General features: G+C 41.5%; 1 protein-coding gene across 2 annotated transcripts in view; it reads left to right on the forward strand.

Annotated features, from left to right (window-relative positions):
* Colec12 (collectin subfamily member 12) overlaps positions 1-11,854 on the forward strand; it is a 144,995-nt gene extending 133,141 nt beyond the window's left edge. For both annotated transcript variants that reach the window (XM_005083031.4, XM_021234692.2), the window contains exons 6-10: positions 2,075-2,563; positions 3,394-3,530; positions 4,695-4,804; positions 9,820-9,965; positions 11,280-11,854. In XM_005083031.4, coding sequence (XP_005083088.1) covers positions 2,075-2,563; positions 3,394-3,530; positions 4,695-4,804; positions 9,820-9,965; positions 11,280-11,299 — 902 coding nt within the window. In that variant the 3' untranslated portion in view covers positions 11,300-11,854. The remainder of the gene's footprint in view (positions 1-2,074; positions 2,564-3,393; positions 3,531-4,694; positions 4,805-9,819; positions 9,966-11,279) is intronic.
* Positions 11,855-26,906: the final 15,052 nt, after the last annotated feature.

The raw sequence follows: 26,906 nt of genomic DNA on the forward strand, positions 1-26,906 counted from the left end.
GCTTTACCAGACACATGGGTACCCTGGCAATTCAACACCTCAAATCAACTCAGCCTTGATATTTAATTACATTCTGGTCAGTCTGAAAGCAAATTGCACTTCTGCATGGCCATCCACATATTTCCACACATGATTCTCTTGACTCTAAATTCAACTTGTTGAATACATACTCATGAATACTTTCCTATTTTATATGGAGGGTAGGAATTTTTATTTATTTATGCTGTGTATATATGCCTGCATGTAGGTACAAGTGTGGCATATCTCACATGGGGAGGTCAGGAGTCTGTTCTTGCCCTCCATCCTGTTGAGGAAGGGTTCTCTCTTTTTCTACAGCTGTGTCATGATTGACTAGTGTGATTGTGAGCCTCTGGATGATGTGCCTGCCTCTCTGGGGGGAAAGCCACAGTGTTTATGTGTGCACTGGATGAAGACATTCATCCATTTCCAGACCCTGTAAACTATTGCCATCCCACTGGAGGGAGATCTTGAATTTAGGTATGAGAGGGAGATCTGTGTGCCTTTGGAGCTGGGAAGGTCTGCAGAAAGAAGTCTAACTGAACTGAGAGACAAGCCCTAAAGAGCCACTGTTAATCCTTGCAGATAAACTCGTTTCCAGAATCTTGCAACAGAGCATCAGCCCCTTGTGTGAGAAGTTATTATGTGCCTGTTACATTCGAACTTTGCATAATAATATACCCTTTAAGGGAACTCTCTGGTGCCTTCCCCAGAATGAGCCTCTGTGACACCATTTTCCACAGACAGGCACACCCTTACTTTAAGGACAGCAGTAAAAGGCCTGCCCAGTCGTCCCTCAGTGACATGGGTTGGATAATGTGCTGCCTCAGGTTAAACAGAAGAAATCTCAGATTGCAGAAGGAATCAATGGACCCATTAATTTTTTTTCCTAGATTTTAAAATTTAAACTAGAAACAATCTTATTTTACATATCAATCCCAGTTCCCTCTCCCTCCCATCCTCCTATGCCCCTACCAGCTCCCCATCCCCCTCCTGCTCCCCAGGGAGGGTGAGGCCTTCTATGGGGGATCATCAAAGTCTGAAGTCTGTCACATCATTTAGGGCAGGGCCTAGGCCCTCCCCTGTGTGTCCAGGCTGAGAGTATCCCTCTTTGGGAAATGGGCTCCCAAAGTTCATTCGTACACTAGGGATAAATACTGTCAGTGGACCCATTCTTAAATGTCATTAGAGTCAGGAAAGGTGGTATCTGCCACTGTTCCATGGATGGATCCAGGACCCACCTAACACACAGGTTGGGAGGCATTATTTCTTGGAATAAGGTAACACAGGCAAGTCACCATTACCCATAAGTCTCTTCCTTCTGATGTCTCCTGACACAGAATGTTGATATTAGGCCACTGGGCAGTGAGGCCCATGTATTTGGTAAACAGTCCTAATAAAGCTGCCAGACCAGGTGAGGTCTAGGTGGGCTCAGCAAGCCAAAGACTAAATTCATAGAAATGAATGGAGAAATGCATGACTTTTCCGTTGGTGACAAACAAGCTAGTTTTTGTCAGCATGGATCTTATCAATGAACACCATTGAGCTCATCCAAAATGATGTGGACAGGAAAAGCATAGGCTTATTAAAAAGAAAAATAAACCAGTACATCATTGTATTGCTTTGCATAGACTTAAACCAGCTAAAACAACAGATTTCTTTCCTCATAGCTCTGGAGTTTAGAAGTCAAGGTCTTAGTGGGGTTGATTTCTTCAAAGACCTCTCTCCTTAGATTGCAAATGGCCATCTCCTCCTTGTGTCTTCACCTGGTTCTACCTCTGTGTTTAATCTTTTTGTTTTTGTAGGCATGTGGGTGGTACATGTGTGTGGTACATTCACATGTGGAGCAGTATGCACAGCCATACACACACATGGAGGTCAGAGGAAGATGTTGGGTGAACTGCTTCTCACTGTCTTACTCCTTGAAGTTAACAATACATTGTAAATATTAAGCACTCCTTAATGCTTATGTCTCTGTGTTAGATGTTTTAATCGTAGGCTGTATAAGCAAATAAACCCTCACAGCAGACTGTATATGTATATTTTTATGTTTTAGGTCCTCCTGGCCCCAGGGGTCCAAAAGGCGACAGAGGATCTCAGGGACCACCTGGTCCAACTGGCAACAAGGGACAGAAAGGAGAGAAGGGAGAGCCTGGTCCACCTGGCCCTGCGGGTGAGAGAGGCCCAATTGGACCAGCAGGCCCCCCTGGAGAGCGTGGCAACAAAGGATCCAAAGGCTCACAGGGCCCCAAAGGATCCCGTGGGTCCCCAGGGAAGCCTGGTCCTCAAGGGCCTAATGGGGACCCAGGCCCACCAGGCCCACCAGGCAAGGATGGACTCCCTGGCCCCCAAGGCCCTCCTGGCTTCCAGGGACTTCAGGGTACTGTGGGCGAGCCTGGCGTACCTGGACCTCGGGGGCTACCAGGCTTGCCAGGGGTGCCAGGCATGCCTGGGCCCAAAGGGCCACCCGGCCCCCCAGGCCCTTCAGGAGCAATGGAGCCCTTGGCTCTGCAGAATGAGCCAACCCCAGCATCAGAAACCAATGGTAAGTCCACATTGCCCTTTTCATCCAGAGTTGGAGAGAAACAGTCAATGTGTACGCTTGGCTAAACCAACCTCCATGAGTCCACTAGTTACACTTAGCTTCAGGGGCCCTGTGTGTACCCTTAATGTCTCACAGCTGCCTGTGTTTCTACCCAAAAATTATCAGGTCTATATGTATATAGGTAAGCCAGGCCCTCAGAAAATACATACATCCTAAATACTTCCTTCCAGACATCCTGCACTGGCTGCTCTCTGACTATCTTTCCTCATCTTTCTCCTTTCTCCCTAGAGACTAACGCCTATCAGTTAACTCCCCCAGTGTGTGCAGATGATGTTTCTGTGGCAATGTCCACATTCAGGTTTTGCTTACAAAGGTGCTTTGGTACCTCTGCATCTCTTTGACAATAAGTCTTTTGCAAAACTCTGTACTCGTTAGGAAATGAGCCATGTGGTTTACCCATGCTTGTCCATGAGTCCAATTTTGTTTCTGAACACTTGTGTGCACTAGTTTACAGGCTTCAGCTGATCCAAGACTGACAGTGAATATCAGGGCCCAATATACTTTCTTCATTCCGTCATTGTAAAGTCTGATCCAGGTGCAGAAAAAAACAAAGACACAGTTACACCTTTCTAGGTTGTGTGGTTTTTACTGCTGTGTGCTCTACAGTCCACATCTGTAAACATCTGCCCAGATTCTGCCCAGGGACATCAGACTTCCATTGGCATACAGGTGGCATGACACTGTCCCTTTGATATCTTAAACACAGTTGAGGAAATGCAGAGTGCTTTCTGTGTTTTTCAAATCAACATTTAATAACGTTGCATTCCTAGGCTGTCCACCTCGCTGGAAGAACTTCACAGACAAATGCTACTATTTTTCGGTGGAGAAAGAAATTTTTGAGGATGCTAAGCTTTTCTGTGAAGACAAGTCGTCACATCTCGTTTTCATAAACTCAAGAGAAGAACAGGTATGGTATGTCAGCTGCACAGTTGGTTGGAGAAAACTATAATTTAGAGATCAGTTATACCTGGAAATTGCATGCGTCCTAGGGAGTCAAGAGATCAAAAATTCATGGTCTCATAAACAAGGAAGGCTGCAGTTTGCAGGCATGGGCTTTAATCTAGGGACTAGAGCACATGAACTGTCATGATGTGTAAGCCTACAGATATATAGCTCCTCCTGGTGGCTTTCTGGAGGATTGCAACACAGCAGAGAGGTGAGGGGGTTGCCACAATACTCATGTAGAACGAGACAGAGGTATGAACACAGTAGGTTTGGAGTGGGGTGCCACAAACCAGGTTTGTTAGTTCAAAAGGGGTTGGTAAAGGCCCATGTGTGGCAATGATAGTGACCCCTTATTAAGTCCCTGTTGTGTACAAGATCCTTTTTTAAAACCTCATAAGCAGCCCTGCAATGTAAACCTTATAATTGCTGCCATCCTCCCCCTTTGATTTTTTTTTATGTTAAACAAAGCCTTGCTATGTGACCTGGCTGATCTGGAATTTGCAGGATAAGCCAGGCTGGCCTAGAACCTATGGCTATCTCCCTGTATCCACTTCTCAGGAATAGAGGCACTGGGAATAGAGGCACATGCCACTGATTTTGGATCCCCCACTTCACAGATAAGATACACTAAGGCCTCACAAAGTTTAAATGATTTCTTCTCACAGGGAGAAAGGGAAAAGCAGAGCTGAGGTCTGACTGATAACAGTGTTCATTTGGTGTCACTCACTAACCATCTCTGTCAGACACAACCCTGAAATCTGGTTTTATAGTAACTGAGGAAACATATGAAAAGCAGCAGTCAGGGGCCTGGGCCCAAACAACTGCCCAGAGACTTGTGTTTAGGACGTCAGTTCTGGTGGAGGCTCAAAGATGGGTAATTGCTGGGAAACAGGAGACACCTCAGTCATCCTTTGGGACTCCAAGAAGAACATTACTGTCACTCCTTAAAATTGGCCCAAAAAGTCAAAGCCCTCAAGACAGTGCCCACAACATAAATGCAATGCAAATTGGACCATGAGGGTCATTAAAAACTCTGAAAAAAATGTCTCTTGTCCATTTTACCAAACAAACAAGACCTTCTTTGTATGGGCTAAGGATGAACAAACCTCCCTGGCTTCCTTTTCAGCAATGGATAAAAAAGCAGACCGTGGGGAAAGATAGCCACTGGATTGGCCTCACAGACTCTGAGCACGAAAATGAGTGGAAATGGCTGGACGGGACGCCTGTTGACTACAAGTGAGTTCTTGACATTTCTAGACCGTGTTCACTCTCGCCTGATTTCCTACAACTTCTCCCTTAATGACCTTACACCCTAGTCCATCCTGTTGAGGGCGTAGGCTCTGGTACTGGCTGTCTATTTCCAGTAGGGAAGCAGTGGTGGACAGTCACTATGCTTTCAAGTAGGGCACTTCTGACCAAAGTGTTATCTTTGAGTACTGTGAGAAAGGATAGCAAAGCACAAAGCCTGTCCAAATGAGTACTGGGGCAGTCCTAGCCTTGCTTAGGCTTCTGAACCAAATGTGATTATATACTCCAAGGTTGTAGATCTCCCATACACAGGAAGTCCACATGAGCTTCGGGGAGGATCCAAGAGTACCCATCCTATATAGGTTAAAAGACTGAATTCAACCAACTCAAAGTTTACCTCTTCTCTCAAAGTGGAGAAACTATGAATACCCATCTCTGAGGGATCTTCAGTTTGCTGGAGATGAAGAAACAAGACACAACAACTGCATTTCACCAGAAGTTGCTGTGCCATGGGGTAGGGGTGCCTCAGTTTGATGTAGTCTCTAGGCGCTGAGGTTAAGACTTGAGGTAGCTGAAGAGCTGCACAGGGGCTGAGGTGATGGACACAGAGGCCAGATTGTCTCAAATATGTATAGGAACAGTCAAATCTGATCCACACTGGCTTGTTGTTGCTGTGTTTTGAGATAGTGTCTCTCGATGTAGCTCTGGCTGTCCCAGAACTTGATATGTAGACTAGACAGGCTCCAACTCACAGAGATCTACCTGCCTTCTAAGTGCTGGAATTAAAGGTGTGTGCTACCATGCTTGACCTTACGTTTTCTTAAGGGTTGGAAAGCAGTAGCCTAAGCTTCCACATTATGGGAGTAGAAAAAGAAGAAATGAATATCAAAATAAGTAGCATAGTGTGTGCAAAGCCCTGGGTGGAATCTCCAGATCCACACATGACTAAGTTGAAGGCAAGGAATAGAAAACATGAAAGCAACAACATAGGATTCAACAGAAATGATTGGTGAAACCAGGGGCATAGTAATTCTTAGTGGAATGATTACAGACATATCACTTGGCCGGTGGTCACTGGTGACAAGCCGAGGCTCTGCCCACCTTAGAACAGTAAGCAGCCATGGCCAATCTGCTCGCAGATGCCTCCAGAGTCCACCCAAAACCTATATCTTTTCTTTTCCTTCTCTCCTCTCCACCAGATACCGTTTGGTGGAAATGGGATAGCATTTTCAAGTAATTGCTTTCATTTTTATGTCCCACAGATAAAATAGGCTGCTGTCCTTTCTAGTTACATAATTCTGTGTTGTAGTTTTATAGTAGTAAGCCATAGAGCAGTGGGAGCCATAAGGGACTCTTCAGTGTCTCCTACTTCAGCAACAGCCCATGCTAGTCAACACTTTGTGTTCCTGCCAACATGGCACTGGCCCAGGCCACAAGAGAGGAATCTTCCACAATTGGGGCCCTTGTAGCTGGAGAACATCTTGCTGCAAGCAACATTTCTTACCAGTAACATTTTCCTGCTTGGAAGCCAGGCCCTTACCAACAGACACTTCTTGCCTGTAGTCTTGTGTAGCATGAATAATAAAAACTCAGAGATAGATAATGGAGTTCAAGCTGAAGATCAGAGAAGCAAAGCAGCCAGCCGCTAGAGAGTTGTCACCTCTACCATTGCTCAGACGGAAGGGGCAATCCACTGAACCTTAGATCGCAACTCCAGACTGCATTGCTCTCCACCAGGGCTCAGAATCCTAGACTGCCATGCTCTCCTCAATGTGACTGGTGACTAATTTCCCCATGGGACCCTTTGCTTCTTCCTTATATACCTCTCTAGTGCTGGGATTAAAGGTGTGAGCTATGTTAATCCTTTAGACTGCTTCACTCTCTTGTAGCCCTGGGTGGCCTTGAACACGCAGAGATCCATCTGCCTCTGTTTCCTGAATCCTGGGATTTAAGGTGTGTGCCACCACTGCCCGTCTTCTATGACTGTCTAATGTGACTGGCTTTGCTTTCTGATCCTTCAGGCAAGCTTTATTAGATCACTAATAATATATCACCACAGTCTTGGTTAATCTTGTGGTTGAAGAAAAAAATATTAAGTTGTGAAGTTGGAGGGAGTTATTCCCAACATAGAGAATGTCCTCTGCAGTCATTAAAACATGCCCCAAATCCTGGGATGCTCCACCCCCCCCACAGCTTTTTGGGGCACATTTGTGTGTTTGCAAATCACTACTTCTGTCTGTGTGTGAGTGTTCCCAAGGTTCCCAGGGTTCTTGGAAGCATTAGTGTTAATGTGGCATAGGTGTTATAATATGGCCAAGCTCAAGTTATTCCTTCCAAGTCTACCCATGAATGCAATCAAGGTATTGTTTAAATGAGCATTCCAGAATATTACATATACATTCTGATTATCTGACATGCTCTATTCTCTGCTACAAGCATACGAACTGAGGGTTTTGCCGCAGGCTGCTCCGTGGGATTATAGCTTTTCCAGAGATGCTTTGAGACCCCAGGTTCTCATTATGCAGGCCTGCCTCCCACCTATGCGGGTTATCTCAGGTGCCTCTACAACACAGAATTTGTGCTGCCTATAGTCATAAGGAAATCCTTGAGAACTCGATAAAGAATTCTGATGATCTGAGGAACCCAATTGAGAAAGGTTCTCTTTCTGTTTAATTAGTAAGTCCTTACCTATACCACTTTTAATGATGTTAAAGAAAATACAAGAGAATTATATTAAGCAGATCCTCTGATCCAAATAAACCATACACATATATATATAAGTGGGTGTGGGTGTATGTGTGTATAAATACAGTTTTTACAATTAGCTGAAAAATAAAATACATCATTATACACTTGGGAATCAGATATCAAATTATATAAATAAAATCAGAATCCTTCCCTTTCATAATTATTGCTAAACATGAACAAAATGTAAGTTGAAGAGAACAAACTACTTGGGTACCACTGATCTTTACAAAAATGGCCTGCAAGGTGGACAAGAATAATACAAGAAAGTATCCATGAAAGGAAGCTCTTTTCTTCCTAGTCCATCCTTCTGGGTACCACTGACAATATGAGATTCTTAATTTATCCTCAAGTGTGTTATGTAAGTCCCATGAGAATTGGAATACTGTTTTACCATGGCTGAAATTATATCCACTTCATGGAACATTCTCTACGAGTGTGTCAGTGAAGTGAGTGAATGTTTTCTAATTCTTACTTGTAGTTTCCTCTCATGGGTGGATGGTTCCTTCTAAGATATCTTTGCATCATTAGATTTAACTGGGGTCACTATTTTATTTTTCAAATCCCCAAATATACATTTGTGATTAGTTGAGTGTTAACTCTCTCGCTGTCCCAGTGTTTGACTCTATTTGTCTCTTCTTTTTCACTGCTTTCTGACTTTGATGATTTCGCTGTCAAAAGATGGAAGGCAATATGAATTCTCACTGCTGGGGTCCCTCAAATGCCCTGTGGCTAGTGGAATAATGAGTCATTGTTGGGAGTGTAGTCATTACAGATATTTCAGGGGGTCGCTTTCTAAGAAATCAGTTTGTCTGGAGCAGAAACCACTAGCGTCTATACCTGAACTTGTCTCTTTAAAAGGACCTTTCAGAATAGCCTAGAGTCATGCCTAATTGACTGCATGGAAACAAGGAGCAGCATCCAAGTGAAGGGGCTCCAAATGGACTCATCCTAGAGAACACTTGCTCAAGCTTGGAATCCCAGCTACTCAAGAGGCTGAGTCAGGGTGATGACAAGTTGAAGGCTAGCCTGGCCTACAGAATGAATTGAAGGCCAGCCTGGGAAATTTAGTGATACCTTGTCTCTAAATAAAAAGTAAGGAAGGGCATGGTGTGGACATGGGCAGTGGTGGAGCACGTACCTAGCATGAACAAATCACAGGATTGCCTAACCCCTCCACACACACCCTGGGGGGAAAAAACTCACATGTCTAACTGGACATGGTGGCATTCTTAGGAGGCAGAGGCAGGTGTATCTCTGAGTTTGAGGACAGCCTGGTCAACATAGTGAGCTCTAGAACAGCCAGGACTACATAGAGAAACCCTGTCTTTAAATAAAATAAAATTTTAAAAAATCCTCTTCTAGGCAGACATGGTAGTGTACACCTTTAATCCCAGCATTTGGGAGGCAAGCCAGGGCTAGTCACTGTCTCAAAATAAATAAACATAAATAAAAAAATCATTTTCCTGGGCTAGAGAAATGACTCAGTGAGTTAAAGGCAACTGCCACCAAGCCCAATGAATTGAGTTTGATTCTGGGACATACATGGTGGAAGGAGAGAATTGATTAACTCAAGTTATCCTCTGATCTCCACACATATTATAGCTCACATGTATTCTCTCTCTCTCTCTCTCTCTCTCTCTCTCTCTCTCTCTCTCTCTCTCATAAAAAATAAAAGCTTTTCCCCAAAAGAAGTAGAGAAATGTTTGAGTCATTTTCAGTAATCACTGTTTTCTGAGGCTGTCAGCCAAGTTCAACTGGGCCAGAACATAGCCAGTCATTTGTGACTATGGGTAACATGCATCCACAGTCTCTCACTTTTTCTTCTGACTTTTTGACATGTCAATGTCCATGAATCACTGTGTATTCTCACAAGAGCATACGTGTATATACATTTGTGTGAAATATCCCAAGAGAGCATATTACCCATGCACAACTATAGACACATGCCCAGAAGCCCACGTTGCTAGACACACTTGAAAACCATTCATCCAACCATGTCTAATGCAATGTAATAATGAGGCTCACTGAGGTTGGTCTCATTATGGCAGAGATAATGAGCCTGCAAGGACAGACTGATCTTCATATTACTCTGCAAACAGCTAAATGAAAGTGTGCACTGATCTTAAATGATGTATTTTCATTCCACAACCAATGGTATGCTTTGGTTTTGTGCTTTTACAACCCTCTGGTGTTGTTGAGCAAAGAAAACCTCTGTATACTGTGCAGATAACACTCCTTTTCTGTTTTGTTAAAAGGAACTGGAAAGCTGGACAGCCGGATAACTGGGGCAGCAGCCATGGGCCAGGAGAAGACTGTGCTGGGCTGATTTATGCCGGGCAGTGGAATGACTTCCAGTGTGATGAAATCAATAACTTCATTTGTGAGAAAGAGAGGGAGGCAGGTAAGCAGCCTCATGGCTTTCAGTGAAGCTGGAGGGCTCTGATCTTGTTAAAGGGGAGAGGTGGCAATAAGGACTCTGAATGCAGACTCTCAGGTCTGAGTTTCCAACCCAGTTCTGCTTAACATCAGGGTAGGTTATCACCCCAAGTGGAAAAACAATGACTCGTCTGTTTATAATATTGTCAGTTAATTCTTCTTAACATATGGCTCGGCTGTGATGTTCTGGGGGCATGTGGATAGCCACATCCTGCCAATTCAGCCTAACAGTCAATCCACCTGTACTTAACTGAGCATTTAGTATAGGCCAAGCTTTGTGCTAGTATAGTGGAAGGTTATAGTCTGTGTATCTTGAACATAGTCATGTCAAAGAATTCTGTAGAGATTTCTTTCTGGCTTATCTAAAGCTCCATTTACTACATGGCCCTCTTTAGAATAGGGTATCTTCCTTTTAACTAAGTGGTAGATGGAAAACATAATTGGGGGGAATGCTAAGAGTTTGGGGTTTAGACCTGACACAACTTTGAAAATATACTAACTGTAGAGATGACCCAGCAGTTAAAAGCACTGGCTGCTCTTGCACAGGACCTTGGTTTGAGTGCCATACCCACATAGAGGCTCATAACCCCCTGTAACTCCAGTTACAGTGGATCTGACACCCTCTTCTGGCTTCAGCGGGAACCGGGCCTGTGGCACACAGACATATATGCTGGCAAAACACTCATGCTCATTGTATAAATAGTATTATAATCAAAAAGAAATATACTAAGACCCACTGAAGCAAAAATTTTCAGAGGTAATCAGAATGATTTGTAAATTAGAGTTCAATAAAGCTCCCTTTCGTTAATTAGTGGTTTTAACAACAACAACAACAAAAAAACCTGACTGTACTTTGCTCACATTATTTTTGGAAGTACTTGGAAACAAATTACTCGCATACACATTGAAGGCAGTTACTGAGTACGTTTGATGTGTCAAATAGGAATGTGAATGCTAGGGGTCTCAATCAAATAAGGATCACACAGTCAGGTTAGCAGAGGGCAGAAGCATAGATCGATAAACATGGAATTACATTTGAGATAACAACCAAGTATCATAGGCTTGCCTTGTTGGCTCATGAAGGAGTTGAGTAGGGAACAGGATTCCCTAGAATTGGCCCTTCAAATGAAATGTAACTTTTACTTAATCTGAAGAAAACTTCCCAGCATTCTTTGAATGTCGTCTTTTATACTCTTTCATAAGATTTCTCCTGTTTTAAGTTATAAAAAAAAATTATTCCTCAAGAAAAACTAACGCTCAACCTTATTTTCTCTTCTAGTACCATCACCCACATTGTAACACAGTGTGATAGAACAGCAGGAATGCGTTTTCAGATGCCTCTGAGAGGCCGGAGACTCCTTTCTAACTCCATTACTTTCTCACCAGATTGGGTGACCGAAAACCAGTTATTGAAAATAAATGGACCCACTACTGCACCATAACACAAGGACTAGGGAGTTGAAGTGCTCCCCCATGTTCATGTATTGATTTCCAGTGTGCTAATGGACTGAATCACATAGATTTTTCTCAGCCATTAACTATACATTTTATGAAAATTATATCTTCCTGAATGTGGATGCTCCAATCAGAGAAAGACTATCATTGGTTGTTGAGTTACAGGCTCTGTGTAAACAGTGCATTTCTAAAATCCCAAATGTAGGAAGAATGTGCAGACGTACAGATATATAGGCCACTTTTTAGTAACAATATGAAATATATACTTAAAGAGCTTTTAAAACGTATTTTTGTACAAAATATTTGCCTTTTACAATCATTTTCCTTTTTTAATTTTACTATATAATACATAAAGCCAAAGAAAACAATAATGGTACTAATAAAATTTCATGGAATTTATTTCCAGATTTAATCTTTCCAGGTGTGTGTGTTTTTGTGTGTGTGAGAGAGAGAGAGAGAGAGAGAGAGAGAGAGAGAGAGAGAGAGAGAGAGAGAGGAGAGAGACAGAGAGAGATTCTTCAGAACATTGAATCACATGAACAATCTAGAAATACCCTTGCATATTTTGGTGGTGGAGCTCAAGCCTGAGAACAAGCAGGTTTTGCTGTGAGCCCAGCAGCAGCCACTGCCCAGGATGTAAGAGGAAGTGTTGACTCGTAATGTGCTTTTGTTTTATTTTTGTGGAGCAAGGGTGATGGAGAAACATCTGTCAGGAAAGACAGAACACCAGAATCTGAATGTCTGGAAGACCCTGATTTATGGCTGATGTGTGAACAGGCTTAGTGTCAGAGCAGACATGAGGTCTGGCATCACCACAGTCAAAGATGGCAAGTGGTGCTTACAAGACAGAAACAGATATATGCTTGAAAAGTCTGTTTTTCTTATGTCAGTTTCCAAAAATATAACTCTTAAAACATGTTGAATGAAATGCAAAATTAAGCTTCCAGTCATTTGTTGAACCCGGCAAAGAACCTTGCTCTGTGAAGCCTAAAACTTTATTCAACTCCTTGTCTTGACACTCAAGAGTCTATTGTGGAAGTACTTGAGTAAGGAACTGAAATTCCATCCACAACTGTTATTCTCAGTTCCCGAGGGTCTTCCTGGGTTGTATTCCTACCAAACCCAGGCCAAATGGTGGAACATGCACAGAGTGTAATTTCACACCCATGGCTCCATAAACTCTTGTTGCATGTCTGAGATCACGTTGTTATCATGGCCCAGGAAAACATCCTCAGTACCTGTCTGTGCATCATGCTATCCTGTCTGTGTGAACTGGGCAAGTTGCCAGGCCCCAGTGTTATCTGAGCCTGAATTGCTGAGGTCTGAGATGGAAGACAGGCACTGGACTCCAAGAGTATTCAAATTCAAGAACATTTATAGACTTCCCGTTTTCAAGTCTGTCTGCTGGGGTGGGGGTGTAGTTCAATGACAAATAGCCTACACAAGACACACTTCATCTCGAGCACTACAAAGAGTAGACTTGGAACGAGGATCAAATTCTATCACTGGGAAAGCTCTATGAGCATCTACCACTCACCACTCTGAGTCCAGTATAGTAGTACCATTACAACCACAGACACTGACCCATAAGAATACAAGAAATAAAAAAGTACGCTAGACAAAAAAATCAGCAGAATGAAGAGGCAGCATGCAGAATGGAAGAAAATCTTCTCTAGCCATGTTTCAGACAGGGCCTAAAATCTAGAATATCTTTTTAAAAAAAAACCTGCAAAAGGTAAAAACAAACAAATTCCAAATCTTCCCATCAGTAAATGGGATGATGAATTGAACTCTCAAAAGAAGAAACACAAATGACCAATAAACATTTAAGTATATAACATCCTTACTCATCAGAGAAATGGAAACCAAAATCACTGAGATTCTACCACAAGCTGAATGGTCAACATCAAGGAAACCAATGAGAGCAAATGTTGGTGAGGATGAGAAAAAGGTCCCGCCACTATGGAGTCAGCTGTATGACCAGCTAGCTCTACACTCCTGAATAAAAGACCCTGAGTTCTGCCACAGAAATACTTGCACATCCATGTTTAGTACTGGGCTATTCACAATTAAAAAAATAAAAAGACCTATCCTACATGCCCATCCAACAGTTAGATGGCTAAAAAAATTATATCCACAGCCATCAGGAAGATGACATTTGTAGGAAAATTATTATGTTAAGCAAAGTTGCTCAGAGTCAGACAGAAGTCAGGCACAGTTTACTTTCACATGCTGTACTAGTTACTGTTCTTGTTCCTGCTGTGGAATGCCGGACAAGAAGCTGTTGGGCTCACAGCTTTAGTGGCTACAGTTCCTCATGAAGAGGAAGATGTGACATCAGGAATGTGATGCAGCTGGTCACCATACACCTACAATCAAAGTCCTCACCCCAGTTGCCCACGTCTTCCAGTGAGGCTCCACCTCCTAAACCTCCAGAACCTTCTAAAACAGCAATACGAAAAGGGAACCAAGTGTTCAAACAGGCAACCTGGTAGGGAAATGTTTACATTTAAACCACAACACAGATGGATTCTCAATTTTAATTTTTAATGTGTATGTGACTTGTGTGTATAGGCTGTTAAACTAGGAAGGAACTAAGGGAGGGGGAAGAAGTCTTAAGGAAGGGTTGAGGATAAGAGGGGGTAATAAATGACAAGAAGCAAAAGGGGATGGTGGAGGAAGAAGGCAGGGAGGGGTGTGGGAGAGGAGGACCAAAAGACAAAGTCTGTATGAAAATGCCACAATTACTAATAGTTTTTAAAACCAACAATGCTATTTTAAAATAGTAAAATACTAAAAATACTAAAAGCAACAATGGACAGTAGTGCCCCACTTGCACATACATTAGCTCTCCTATCATGCTGACTTGGAAATTGGTTCAAGTTAAAGACTTGTCCATCAAACACAGTCTTTTCACAGCCCTTTTTAAAACTGACTCTGACTAGGTTCTCAGTCCTTGGGTCTCTAAACCCAAGTTCAGATATCAGATGAACTGTCTTCCAGCTTCCAAATATCTCATGGATCCAAGATGCCTGTAGGGCACATGTGCAGGGGCTATCAGTGCAAACCAGTTCCCAACTCCGACTGCAGTCTTCCTCTGTCTGCAACCCAGTCTCCCTCACATCAAACTGAACAGCTGACCCATAACCCCTATGTCTTCTACCATGCTGTGGTACCTCATGTTCTACCTCGATGTGCTTTACTACAAAGTTCTGCCTCCAATATTAGACTCAAGAGTGTTTCCTTGCCAGAATCCCTCCTTCCCCGGTAATCATGCCCCAAGGGTAGGACAATTCCCATCCATGTCAGAAGTTTGCACTGTCTACTCTGGGTACGAAAGAAGATGCCATCACTAATGAAAAGTCTAAAAGATACATCAAGTAAAGATGAAGGTGGATACGGCTGGGAAGTTATATAATCTTAAGAGATAAGAGTGAGCAAAGACAAGCAAAAGAAATGAAGAAACATGTCACCAATGGTCAGTTTTATATGTATAGTCATCCCTTGGTATCAATAGAGTATTAGTTCCAAAGCACCTCCCCTTACCCCAAGGATTTCAAAATCATAGGGTACTCTAGTTATATAAGAGTGTTTGTATATAACCCATGCATGGACTTTTGTGTATTTTTAGACATCTATAAATTGCTTATAAAACCCAATGCTATGTAAATCATTGCTGTACTGTTTGGAGAATAATTTTAAAAGTCTGAATATGTTCAGGAGGTAAACTTATTTCTCAAATTGTTTTCCCTTTGTGGTTGGTTACATCCAGTTATGAATCCTGTGGATTCAGAGAGCTAATGAAATATGTCAAAATGAAAGGAAGACTGCATTAAAAGAGTCAGAGGGTGTGTTAGCTACTCCTCTGCTACTGTGATAGTGTCAGAGCCCTGAGAGGAAAGGTGTCCTGGCAGCCAGGAGCGAAGGCATACCACAAAATCACACTGTACAACAAACCTCACACAGGAGATTTATTGGTAGGAAAGAACCCAGGAGGGTAAACTGAGCAAAAGACAGGATTTATATAGCATTTATTGGGAGGGTGAGTTCCAGGATGGGGATTGTTGGGATTTCAAGTCCTGAGCTTGCACTTTTTATTCTGTAGGGCAGAGTACATAACATTGCCCCCATTTTTTGTTTACTATTGATAAATGATCAAGGATCAGGCCAGGGAGGTGGTGGTATATCATTTAGCTACTTCCTACTGAATAGGGTCATTGAAGTCCTTGGGACAAACTTGACCTTCACCATCAGAGTATAATCTGGAGTCGCAGGCCTCTGCATTCATAGCTAGGGGCTGGTAATTCTGTAATAGCAGCTGATTAAAAGTCTGATTACAGATCTTTTGGATGTGTTATCAAAGAAATCTAGACAAGAAGCTTATAGGGCATGCTGTTATTTTAATGGGATTAAGAAAAGGAGAAGGGGGAGTTAAGAATTCCGTACTGAACTGTCAATGATCCACTGGTCAGAGGCATCGAACTGTTTCTTCACTTTTTTGGGGGTCTGCTGTTAGTAAATCTAATCCTCACCCATTTTGTCTATTTGGTCTGAGCCACCCATTGGAGATTCTGGATGAACTTAGGTGAAAACTGAGGTAAATAGCTAGGAAAATAGTCAGTTCTGCCACTCCAATGCTGACATCAGCAGTTATACCCAGAACTGTGAGAAAGCATCGGATCTGAACTGATTCTTTGTCAAGCCCTGTCACTATACACCCTGTGATGGGAATCCTCAAGGATTCTTCACCAGGTACCACTCCTGATTCTGGAGAGAGGAACATTGGGGCACAAGTCCCAGACCACCTATAAACCTGAGTGCCACAGAGGATGGAGGTGTTGTGAGTGGTCAGACGTAAGGCCTGGATGGCAGTGCTCAGAGTTAAAGTACTATTACAGTTGGAGGGATCCAGTGTGCTCATAAAGTATGTTCCTAAGGAGTTAAAACAGTCTACCATACCAGAGAGAGAGAGAAATGGGAGAGATAAGGGATAATAGTGGTATTTGGCTCAGAGCAGTTAATGAGAGGCAAAATGAGAGAATTTAGTAGTCCAATGAGTGAAGTTATGAATGGTTGTCATGAGTTTGATGTGGTATATTAGAAGAGGGCCTTTGTGAGGCTGTCTAGGAATTGAGATTTTTCCTGGATTAAACTCTTGGAATTTTTTCATAATGTAAGGGCAGTTTTGTGGAGACCAGTCAGGAGACAAGTGTGACAGCTATTCTTGATTGTCAACTTATCTACATCTGGTATTAACTACAAATCCAGAAATGGAGGGTACATTTGTGATCTGGATCTTGAGACAGGAAGACATGCCTTTAATCTGGGCCACACCTTCCACTGAAGCCTATATAGGATAATGGAAGAAGGAAGGGTTCATTTCATTCTACACTTGCTTGCCCTTGCCTTGTCAGCACATCCATTCCTTCACTGGTATTGGAATCTACTTCTTCAGGATTCCAGCATATGCAGAAGACTAGCTGAGACACCCAGCCTCGTGGAACTGAGCAACTACTAGATTCTTGGAGTTTCCATTCACAACTACCATTGTTGACTGCAGACAACTGGCCACTGTTGACTGCATCTTGTAAAGTGTGTGTGTGTGTGTGTATGTGTGTGTGTGTGTGTGTGTGTGTGAGAGAGAGAGAGAGAGAGAGAGAGAGAGAGAGAGAGAGAGAGAGAGAGAGAATGAGAGAGAGAGAGAGAGAAGAGAGAGGTTCATTCAATAAAGTCTATAACTAATACACTTAGCAAGGATGCCCCCTGGGGCTTTGTAATTCCATTCAGGTTCCTGGTCAGGAACTGCCTCAGCGCCAGCACATCAGTTTTATTAGTTTGTTGAATTTCATCTGCATATGCTCTAGCCTGTGTTCCTTGGGGGAAAATTGTTGAAGAGAATCGTGTAAACATCAAGGAAGATAAGGCTGTAAATTGGGTAGTGTACTGAAATTCTTTAATAAAGGTGGAAGAGGAAGCAGTGCAGGATCTCAACCTCCTTTCTATTTGAAAGTGTTCACTTAATGAACAGATGTACCCTGACCAAGCCCTCCATCCCAGCAACTTACCACAAAGGGAAAACTGGTCAGTTTAGCCCAGGTGGGGGGAAGTAAAGGAGGTCCCGTAGCAGAGTGCAACAAGTAGCAGAAGGAGTAGGGGCTGCCAGTGGACTGAAAGTGAGCACCTAAGAGGATTGATTTGAACAGCCTATTGCTGAGAAGGGAGAAAGGGAGACTGAAGAGGCCCGAGAGGGAAAGAAGGGACCATGGGTTGAGGCCAGTAGGAGGGTTTGTTAACATGATTGAAAATAGAGGCGGAATCACCTGGTTTGTGCTTCATAGCTGGGAGGGGCTGTTTTTCTCTTGGTTGGCTTATGTCATTCAAGATGGCAATAAAATCACATGGCAAAATCCACCTTTTCCAATGCTAGCTAGCAAACATGGCTATCAGCCACATGGCCACCTCTATCTCTATGGAGGATAGCAGGTAAGATGGCAGCAAATATGTGTTTCCTTTAAGATTGCCTCAAAATGATGTGCCAGACTTTGTTGACTCCCCATGGGAAGCCTTACCCTCTCTGAGGAGTGGATTGGGGGGGAAAGTGGTAAGAGCAGGAGGAGGGGAAAGTGGGAATGGGGATTGGTATATAAAATAAGAAAAGATTGTTTTAAAATGAAAAATGGTAATTATTAAATGAATAATAAGTGAATAAATAAATAAATAAATATTGCCTATGTATATTTTGACTATCAACTCCAGTGTTTCAAAATTTAGGCTAACCATTGTGTTATAGCTTTTACAGATTTTTAATCATACTCAATATGCTTACAAATCTTGAGGTAAGATTTATACCTTGGCAAAAGTTTTAGAGTTAAATCAAAACCAAAAGAATATGAAATGAGTATCAATAGTCCCCACTGGGAATAGTCTGTCCCTTTGTTTTGTTTTGCTCTCCTTTCTCTGTCATATAGTCAGGTGGCCCACCTGATACACAACAGAAATTTTGGAGGAAACCTTTAAACAAGCATGCTTGGGTCTAAAGGAGGGGGGAGTCATAGTCTAACTCCAGAGCCAGCTTTTAATTGAAGTGAGATAGCATAAAGCAACAATCTAATGCCACTCATACCTAAAAGGCACCTAAATCCCTGTAAAACTGATTCCATTATGCTAAGAACAACGAAAGCTTATAGGTAAGAAATTTTTGAGCCCTGGCTATAGACAGGATGCTACAGGAAGGAGCTGAAGAACAAACGAGCCGGAAAAAGTGGTGCCCAGTGTTGCAGCTGACCTACACCTTTGTTTTCTCCTTCTGCTACTAGGTCCAACTCGGCCCCTACTTTGCAACAAACTTACAGATCCATCCAAAGAGGAGTAGGGTCCCAAGGAAGCTTAGCTCCCAGGAGAGCCTGTCTAATCATGGCACTAATGCATGCATTACATCTCTGAAGGGAGTCACGCCTCACAACAAACTTCACACAAGAGATTTATTGGGAGGGAAGAACCCAGGAGGATGGCTGCCTCTGCTCAGATGAGAAGCAACAGTGAACTGAGCAGAAGACAGGGCTTATACAGCATTTTGGAGGTTGGGGCTTTCCAGGGTGGCAAATGATGAGATTTCAAGTGCAGAGCTTGGGTTGAGCTCAGGGACCAGCAGGATTCTTTACTCTGTAGGACAGGGGTTGGGTCCAGCCTAAGGCAGTTAGAGTGTTCTGTGGGTAGAACAGGTCCTCAGCTTACAGTGATAAAATACCCTGACAAAAGCAATTTAAAGGAAAAAGGATTTACTTTGGCTCACACTCATGGCAAGGAAGTGTGGCAGCAGTATCTTGGGTTTTTGTTTGTTTGTTTCTTTGTTTTGTTTTTCAAGGCAGGGTTTCTCTGTGACTTTGGAGGCTGTCCTGGAACTAGCTCTTGTAGACCAGGTTTGTCTCAAACTCACAGAGATCCACCTCCTGCCTCTGCCTCCCAAGTGCTGGGATTAAAGACATGCACCACCACCTCCAGCTGGCAGCAGGATTTTTAAGGAACCAGTTGCATCGTGTCCACAGGAAGAAAAAGAAAAAAAAAAAAAAACAAGAAATGCCTGTGCTCAGTCACTTTCTCCATTTTATACCGCCCAGGGTCTAGGCCCAGAGAATGGTGCCACCCACAGTGAAAGGGTCTTCCACCTTCGATTAATCTAATCAAAATAACCCTTCATCTCAGGTGATTCCCACACTCACCAAGTTGATAACTGAGATTAACCATCCCAGAGCTCAGAATCAGAGAAAGGTTTAGAGAAGAATCTTCCAGTGAGTGTTAGAAAATATACTAAATATATTTAAATATATTTAAATCCTGAAGTGACTGGGTTACCTTGAGTGAACAAAATTACATTTTCTCCTTTCTGTGGAAATGGTGATATCATGACTTAGGGAGCAACCAAGAATACCCCAGATACACTGAACATTGTCATGTGGTAGCAGTGGTGGTGCTCGCCTTTAATCCCAGCACTCAGGAGACAGAGGCAGGTGAATCAGAGCCCGGTCTACAGAGTGAGTTCCAGGACATCCAGGGCTACACAGAGAAACCCTGTCTCAAAAATTAAAAAAAAAATAAGTTAAAAAACAACAATAATCTGAACATCATATATAAGAATAAACAGTTTCCAGACTAACAGCATTCTGAATGACTGACAAAAGAATAGTTTTAGAGAAAAAACTTCCATCCTTGTAAATCTTTGTATGTTCATATATCAAGTAAACTTGTGCAAATAATATTTTTAGAAATTGAAAGTCACCATGGGTTACAAGCTCTTTTAACAGAATTTCATGTCATATGAAGCTTAAGTGTGGCACATTTCTACTATGAATCATTGCAGTATTTTTGTGTTTTTTAAAGCAAATAGTAATCTAAACAGATACCTTGCCCAGACCTTTTGATTTCAAATATAATCAAAGGAATTAATCACAAACTCTGAATACACAAGCATTTGACATAAATATGAGTTACTTTAGTGTAAGAAAAGATATTTTAGATGCAATTACATCAACTTAGATTAATACATTCATTCATGTGGAAAACTAATTTGCAGTCACTTTAGGAAGTTCCACAGCAAACAAATTACAGCATTTATTCAATAATAACTACTAAAATAATTTAAATTGGAAAATAATGTAACATCAGTCATATATAATTTATCATGTATATACTCCAAATTTCTCAGAATTTAAGTAGGAAATGTACACATAGAACATCTTTTTAAAATATGTTTTAGGAAAATGGACTAAAAATATCTTCCTTAAAGAGAATGTTTATACATGTGCACATTTGTTTGACCTGCACATGAAAATTTAATAAAATATGGAATGTTAGAGTATTCCAAATTTTTCCTAGGATAAAATATTAGTACTTAAGTCAAAACACTTAGCTGCTAAATAAGAACACTTGAGATATTCCAGCGCAGAAGCAGTCATTGTAACCCGCATACCACAACTTCCTTTGAGACTTTGCATTGGTTTACAGTTGACAGAGAATGAGAGTTTGCCAAGCAGCTGTCCCAGCTCCCCTATATTCTTTCTTCCCATACGAAGTGAAAGCTTACAGAGAGATGATCAATATGAACATTTCAAGTGAGCTTGGAACTCCAGGATGCAACATTTTAGCCCAAGAAAAAGGAATTTAAAATTATAAGACCTACCTAACCTCTTTTGATAATTTCCATGCTAGACAAGGTAAGTATGCCCTTTGAAATCAAAACTACACTTAACAACAACAAAAAAGACTGTAATGGAGAAACTGAACATGAGACCCACCTCAACAAAGAGATGGTTAAGCCTCTACCTATGACATAAGAAAATGATGAAATGTTTTATTTGTATTTAATCATTCTTTAATATGGACTATAACCAAACAGTTCACTGCTCTTCCAGAGGATCTGAGTTCAGTTCTCTACACCCATGTTGGAGAGCCCTCAACCTCCTGTAACTCCAGACCCAGGGAATTCAAACTCTCTATTTTAGCCTCTGTGAGCATCTGCACGTGTGTCATGCACCCACACAGATACACACGTACACATAGGTAAAAATTAAATAAATCATTTAAAAAAGGGGTTTGTGCCTAGTCTGAGTATATCTTGGTATGCCATGTTTGTTGGATATTCCAGGGAGGCCTTCTCTTCTCTGAAGGGAAACAGAGCAGTGTTATCTGTGGGGGAGAGGAGATGGAGTAGATTGGGAGGAGTGAACGGAGGGGAAACTGTAATAGGGATGTACTGAAAACAAAAACTTTAAAAAATTTTAAAAAGGAACAAAAACAAAACAGAAAAAAGCAAATGCACTAACTGTGATATTTGAATATGTCAAATGTACACTGGATATAACAATACCTGTCTCATAAAATTATTGCAAACCTTAATGAGATGATATGCAGAAATCACATACTACAGTCTCTGACTCCAAAGATACATGTCATGATCTTAGTCCTTTTCTTTCTTTGTAGATCTTTCAAGTACCTGGTTCAGCTAGAGAAATAACAGGTTTTAAGTCATTCCAGACATCTAATGATGTGGCCCAGGTAGGTGAGTTAGCAGTTTTATAGACATAGCAAGTAGGGTCCCATGCCAAGAAAAGATGGGACCTTGGGTAGAAAAGAAAGGCAGTAGTTTTGCTTTGTCAAAGCCAGGCTGACAAACATATCTTGAATTATCAGACTTTCCATTCTGTTAATTAATACTCTGAGAAAATCATTAAATGCTTTCCCAGGCACACATGGAGTTGTAAGAGAAAGACTGTAGTAAATTGTTTAACTTGTACATGCATGTACACTAGACTAGGAATCAGCAAATATGACCTTACACCATTTGTTTTTATAAATAAAATGTTATTATTTAAACACAGATTTATGGTTTATTTATATACAAAAAAACTGTTTAATCTCTTGCCTATAACAGTACTGGGAGATGAGGTCTAGTGAGTAATCTGTTCCTTTACAGAAGAAGTTTACCAAGTTCAGTATCAATTTATAACCTACTCCTCTACAGTGCTTAGAAAATTATACCTGATTTCCTTTATTTTATACTATGCACTTCTATGTAGATAAAGATAATAAGTAGTATTGGGATGTGACTATCACAGTCCATCGTTCATGAAATGAGGTGGCTGAAGCTCCTGGTGTTAACAGACTTGATGTTGAGTAACAGACCCCTCAGCCCCAGCCCTGCTTCCATTCATCTGTTCTGACAAAAATCTGCTTATGATGATGATGACCTTACAACAATAGTTAGGAATCAATATGATCTGATAATTCCTCAAGGCACATGGAATCATATTAAGAACCTTTAACAACAAAATAGTCCTCTCCACAACTACTCTTATGAGTCACCACCCATAACAACATTGGTCAGTAGTGTCTCCTTGGCTCTCTTAGAAGCACTCAGCCAGCCCAAAGCCACATCAAGGTCCATGCCTATGGAAAGGAGTATGGTAGTAATAAAGTCTTGAGGTCAAGAGACATGTACACTGACCCAGAACAGGAATATTTATATCATCCTAGAGGAGTTTCATAAAAATAGTGTGCCAATATAGCTAGCAGTAGAATGCTTGCCTAGCATGTAGAAAACCTTAGATTCTATCCCCATACTAAAAAAAAATGTAATCTCACAAGTTTATAATGGGTGTGTGTTGTTAATCAGAGTGCTAACAAAATGGAAAAACTATCTCCAAATGCAGAGGACATGAATAGCTATGTCTTAGATACATTAAGTAGTAAAAGCATCATTGCTATGGATGTTCATGGACCAACATAAGATGACACTTGCATGGATGGATTGTATTCTTTATTCAAGTTCAAAAGGTGCCATCTTAAAAACATCTCATAATTATTCTACCTTTTTCATAGACATCATGATGAGCAGATCTTTGGGTTCTTACTTAGCTAGGTACATACTAATCTGTGACACCTCATACAGGCACCACCAACATACTGTTCAGTATCAATGGAGGAGTAAAGTTCACTTCTGTACAGATGAAATACTTGCTACTAAAGACACATTCAAATACAGAGCACACAGGTGAGACAGCTAAGAAAGGTGATACTGGGCTATGAATAATTTTCTGTAATTGAGGGGGAAAATGTGCATTTTTACATAACTGGCAGATGTGCCCATTTGAAGTAGAGGGCAGTAGAAGGTTCTTCTCAAGCAACATGGGTCTAAAAACAAGCGGCTGGAGAGAGGCTCGGCAGTCAGGAGTACTTACCGCATTTACAGAGGAATAGAGTTGGGTTCCTGGCACCCACGTGGCAGCTCATTACTGCCAGGAACTCCAAGAGACCTAATGCCATCTTCCAAGCTTTGCCCTCTCCTGCATGTGTGTGGTACACAAATATACATGTAGGCAAATTACCGATACACATAAAATATTTTTAAAGAAAACAAAAATGATCCATCAGTGAATTAAAGTATTTACAGTCACCACGAGAAAGCAGTTCACAACCATGTAGCTGCATGGTGATTACTACTACTTAGTTACTGTGACTCTGAGTTCTTAACTTTCTCTTCAAGTATCTACCCAAACTAACTATTCAAGACCAAGTTAGAGGACTGGTACACTTCTGTAATCCCAGCACTTGGGAGGAAGAGGCAAGCAGATCAAAAGTTGAATTTCCTGAATGCTAATGAGAAAGGAACAACAGCCTCAGAGAGACATTGGATAATAGAAAAATCCACAGAATTAAATCAGTCAATATACTTTAAAGATATCTTGACCTCCAAATGGAAGCCAGGGCATGTCTCATGTTGGGGAAGAGGCTTTGCTTTTGTTTCCACAGGTGAAGAAAAGATCTGGATACCATCAAAATTAATAAATATTTGATTTGAACAGATAGCTCTTAACTAGAAGAGATGATAGTTTATCAAGAAACATGGCCATTTAATCAAAACTAACCTACAATACTAACAAATATCTTTAATTTAATCAGATACAACTTGCCAAAGGAGAACCTCCCAAAATTAGGGCTGGGGAGGGGTTTTATTTTTGTCTTTTTAGGAGAATAAAGGTATCCAGCTAAGGAATCCAGAGACCACTAAACAATTGAGACATCTGAAGAAAAGGGACAAATAATCCAGAAAAATTGTCCCAAGAAAAAGAGTAAATTGGTCTATTAGTCTATCATATTTCCAACAGGACAGAATTTCATAAACCTTCCCAAATATTTTTTTCTGTTTTTCTCTACACACATGTAATGCAAATGGTCTTTTTGTAGATCCAGTTCAATTAAAGATAAAAGTTGGCTTTGGAGTTGGAGTGTGGCTCTCTCCTTCTCTAAACTCAAACATGCTTGTTAAAGAAATATCAAAAATCTGTCTCATGTCAGAAGAAAAATAAACATTGAAGGACTATGTAATTGGCACTAATATAATAATTCTTTGGCTTTATAATATTATCTAAATCTTTCTAAGATTATATATATTATTTTAAAGTTTTTGTCATGATGTTAATGGTCACATAGTGTACTAATTCTAGAAAAAGGTTTTATCTACCTTCCTGTGCATGACTTCAGGTTGGAGTCTCTACCAGTTTTCTACATTGAACCATGACCACGCCTAACAGTGACCTTTGAAGTTTCCTAATGGAGAATGGGCCTCCCAGTGACAATTTCTCCAGGACTATGACAACACAGGCATTTCTATTTGCAATGTTTCCACGTTCACAATTCTGTGCTAGAATGGAGCACTTCCAAGCCCTTTAGACTTAGGACTCCATTTGAACAGACAGTTCATGTGCTGTGCTTCAACACACCCAGCTCAGGAGAGAAATAAAGGATAAAGGGAAAACAAATTTTCATCTCGATGAAACTTAGACTACAGTCAACACTATAATTATATGATGCTTGCTGCTTTAATCTGGTAATTGATCAGAGTAAAGTACATAGTATAATTTTCAAATGGAATTCATTCAGTCACTTACAAAAACATTCAACTGGCTTGTGTTTGAAGCAATGAAGTGTGAAAGTAACCCTGCATCTGAATTGTGGCCATGTGTGTGACTCTGCTGTTTGGGATCAAGAATATGGTTAAACCTTTAAGGAGTATGTTTCTCTCTGTCTCTCCACTTGGAGGAATAATGAGTTTCTTCTGGGGACACAGTGGCTTGGGGAGGAGGCAGGAATGTGGCTTGGTGACCTTCCAAAGTTGTATGTGAGCCTTTACCACAAGGGCCCTGATTCTGTAGAAAGAACCACATGTCAACTCAGGTCCCAGAGGTTCCTAAGCACTTCTCTGACAAGTTATATCATGTATTTGGTGTTAGAAACAAACAGTAGTTAATACAAGCTGCTGAGCCCCAAAAACTCTAGCCCTCATAGTCTTCCTGCTCTCCCAGTAGTCCTGCTTCTTCTGGCTGACCAGATAACTGACAAATATGTGGACCTCACAGTCATGTGCTCATTATTACATACTGGACAGAGCTACATGACAACTGATCAGTTATCTCATGAGCGTCTAGATGGCAGTGTTGACAGAGACGCATTGTAGGGAAGACATCTAGTCTAGAAAAAGAAAAACTGAAATCAATCTGCCACCCATTGACTGGCCTTCTCTTCAAGAAGTGACATTATCTTACATATTGAGCATTCATTGTCCACATCCACAGAATGAAACACCCTATGGGCCTCACTGTTGATACATCCTCTGTGTGTTTGTTCTCTAGTGAATAATGCAAGATTCAAAGATGCCAACACCCAAGGACTCCTACTCATCCCTGCCCGCATAGACTTCCTACACATAGTAGGCCTTCCGATCTGGGGTCTTCTTGACACTAGTCAAATAGTTATTCCATTTACCCTTGGCCTAGAGTCCATGCGATCTGAATGTCAGGCTGTTTCTCCCTCTCTATAAAATGAGTTGCTTACGTTGCTGCTTCTCAACAAGAACCTATGATCTTTCTCTTTCATGCTGGTGGGTGGTAGATAAAACAGGTTAATTTTCCTGTCATGGTAGAGTCTATGGCACTTGAGTCTAGGCTTTCCCTGGCTACCTATCTTGAGAGTAGTTCTGAGCTGGGGAGCCTAAGTACCTGCTATAAATATCCCAAGCCTGGAGCCTCAAACTGGAGGCTCTCATGCCTCCAGTGACAAGCCAGAATAAGACAGCCTCTACAGAGCAAAACAGAGAAAGGCCTACAGTGACAGATCCCATTCTGCCCTGCATTTTGGGGGATGCTCTGGGATGGAGCTATTTCCACCTATTTCTATAGTCATTCCTATAAAAAAATTTCATCACGGTTTAGTTTAAACCAATCCTGGCTCATAAATTATATTCCACCCCACTGAGAAATTGGCATTCTTTTTGTTTGTTTGTTTGTTGAGGCAGGGTTTCCCAATAGCTATAGATCCAATCCTGGAACTCTGTACATCACACTGGCATCATACTCACAGAGATCAGCCTGCCTCTGCCTTTTGGAGTGCTGGGATTAAA

This window comes from Mesocricetus auratus, unplaced genomic scaffold, assembly GCF_017639785.1.
Source record: "Mesocricetus auratus isolate SY011 unplaced genomic scaffold, BCM_Maur_2.0 Super-Scaffold_100018, whole genome shotgun sequence".
In the NCBI taxonomy this organism is placed as follows: Eukaryota; Metazoa; Chordata; class Mammalia; order Rodentia; family Cricetidae; genus Mesocricetus; species Mesocricetus auratus.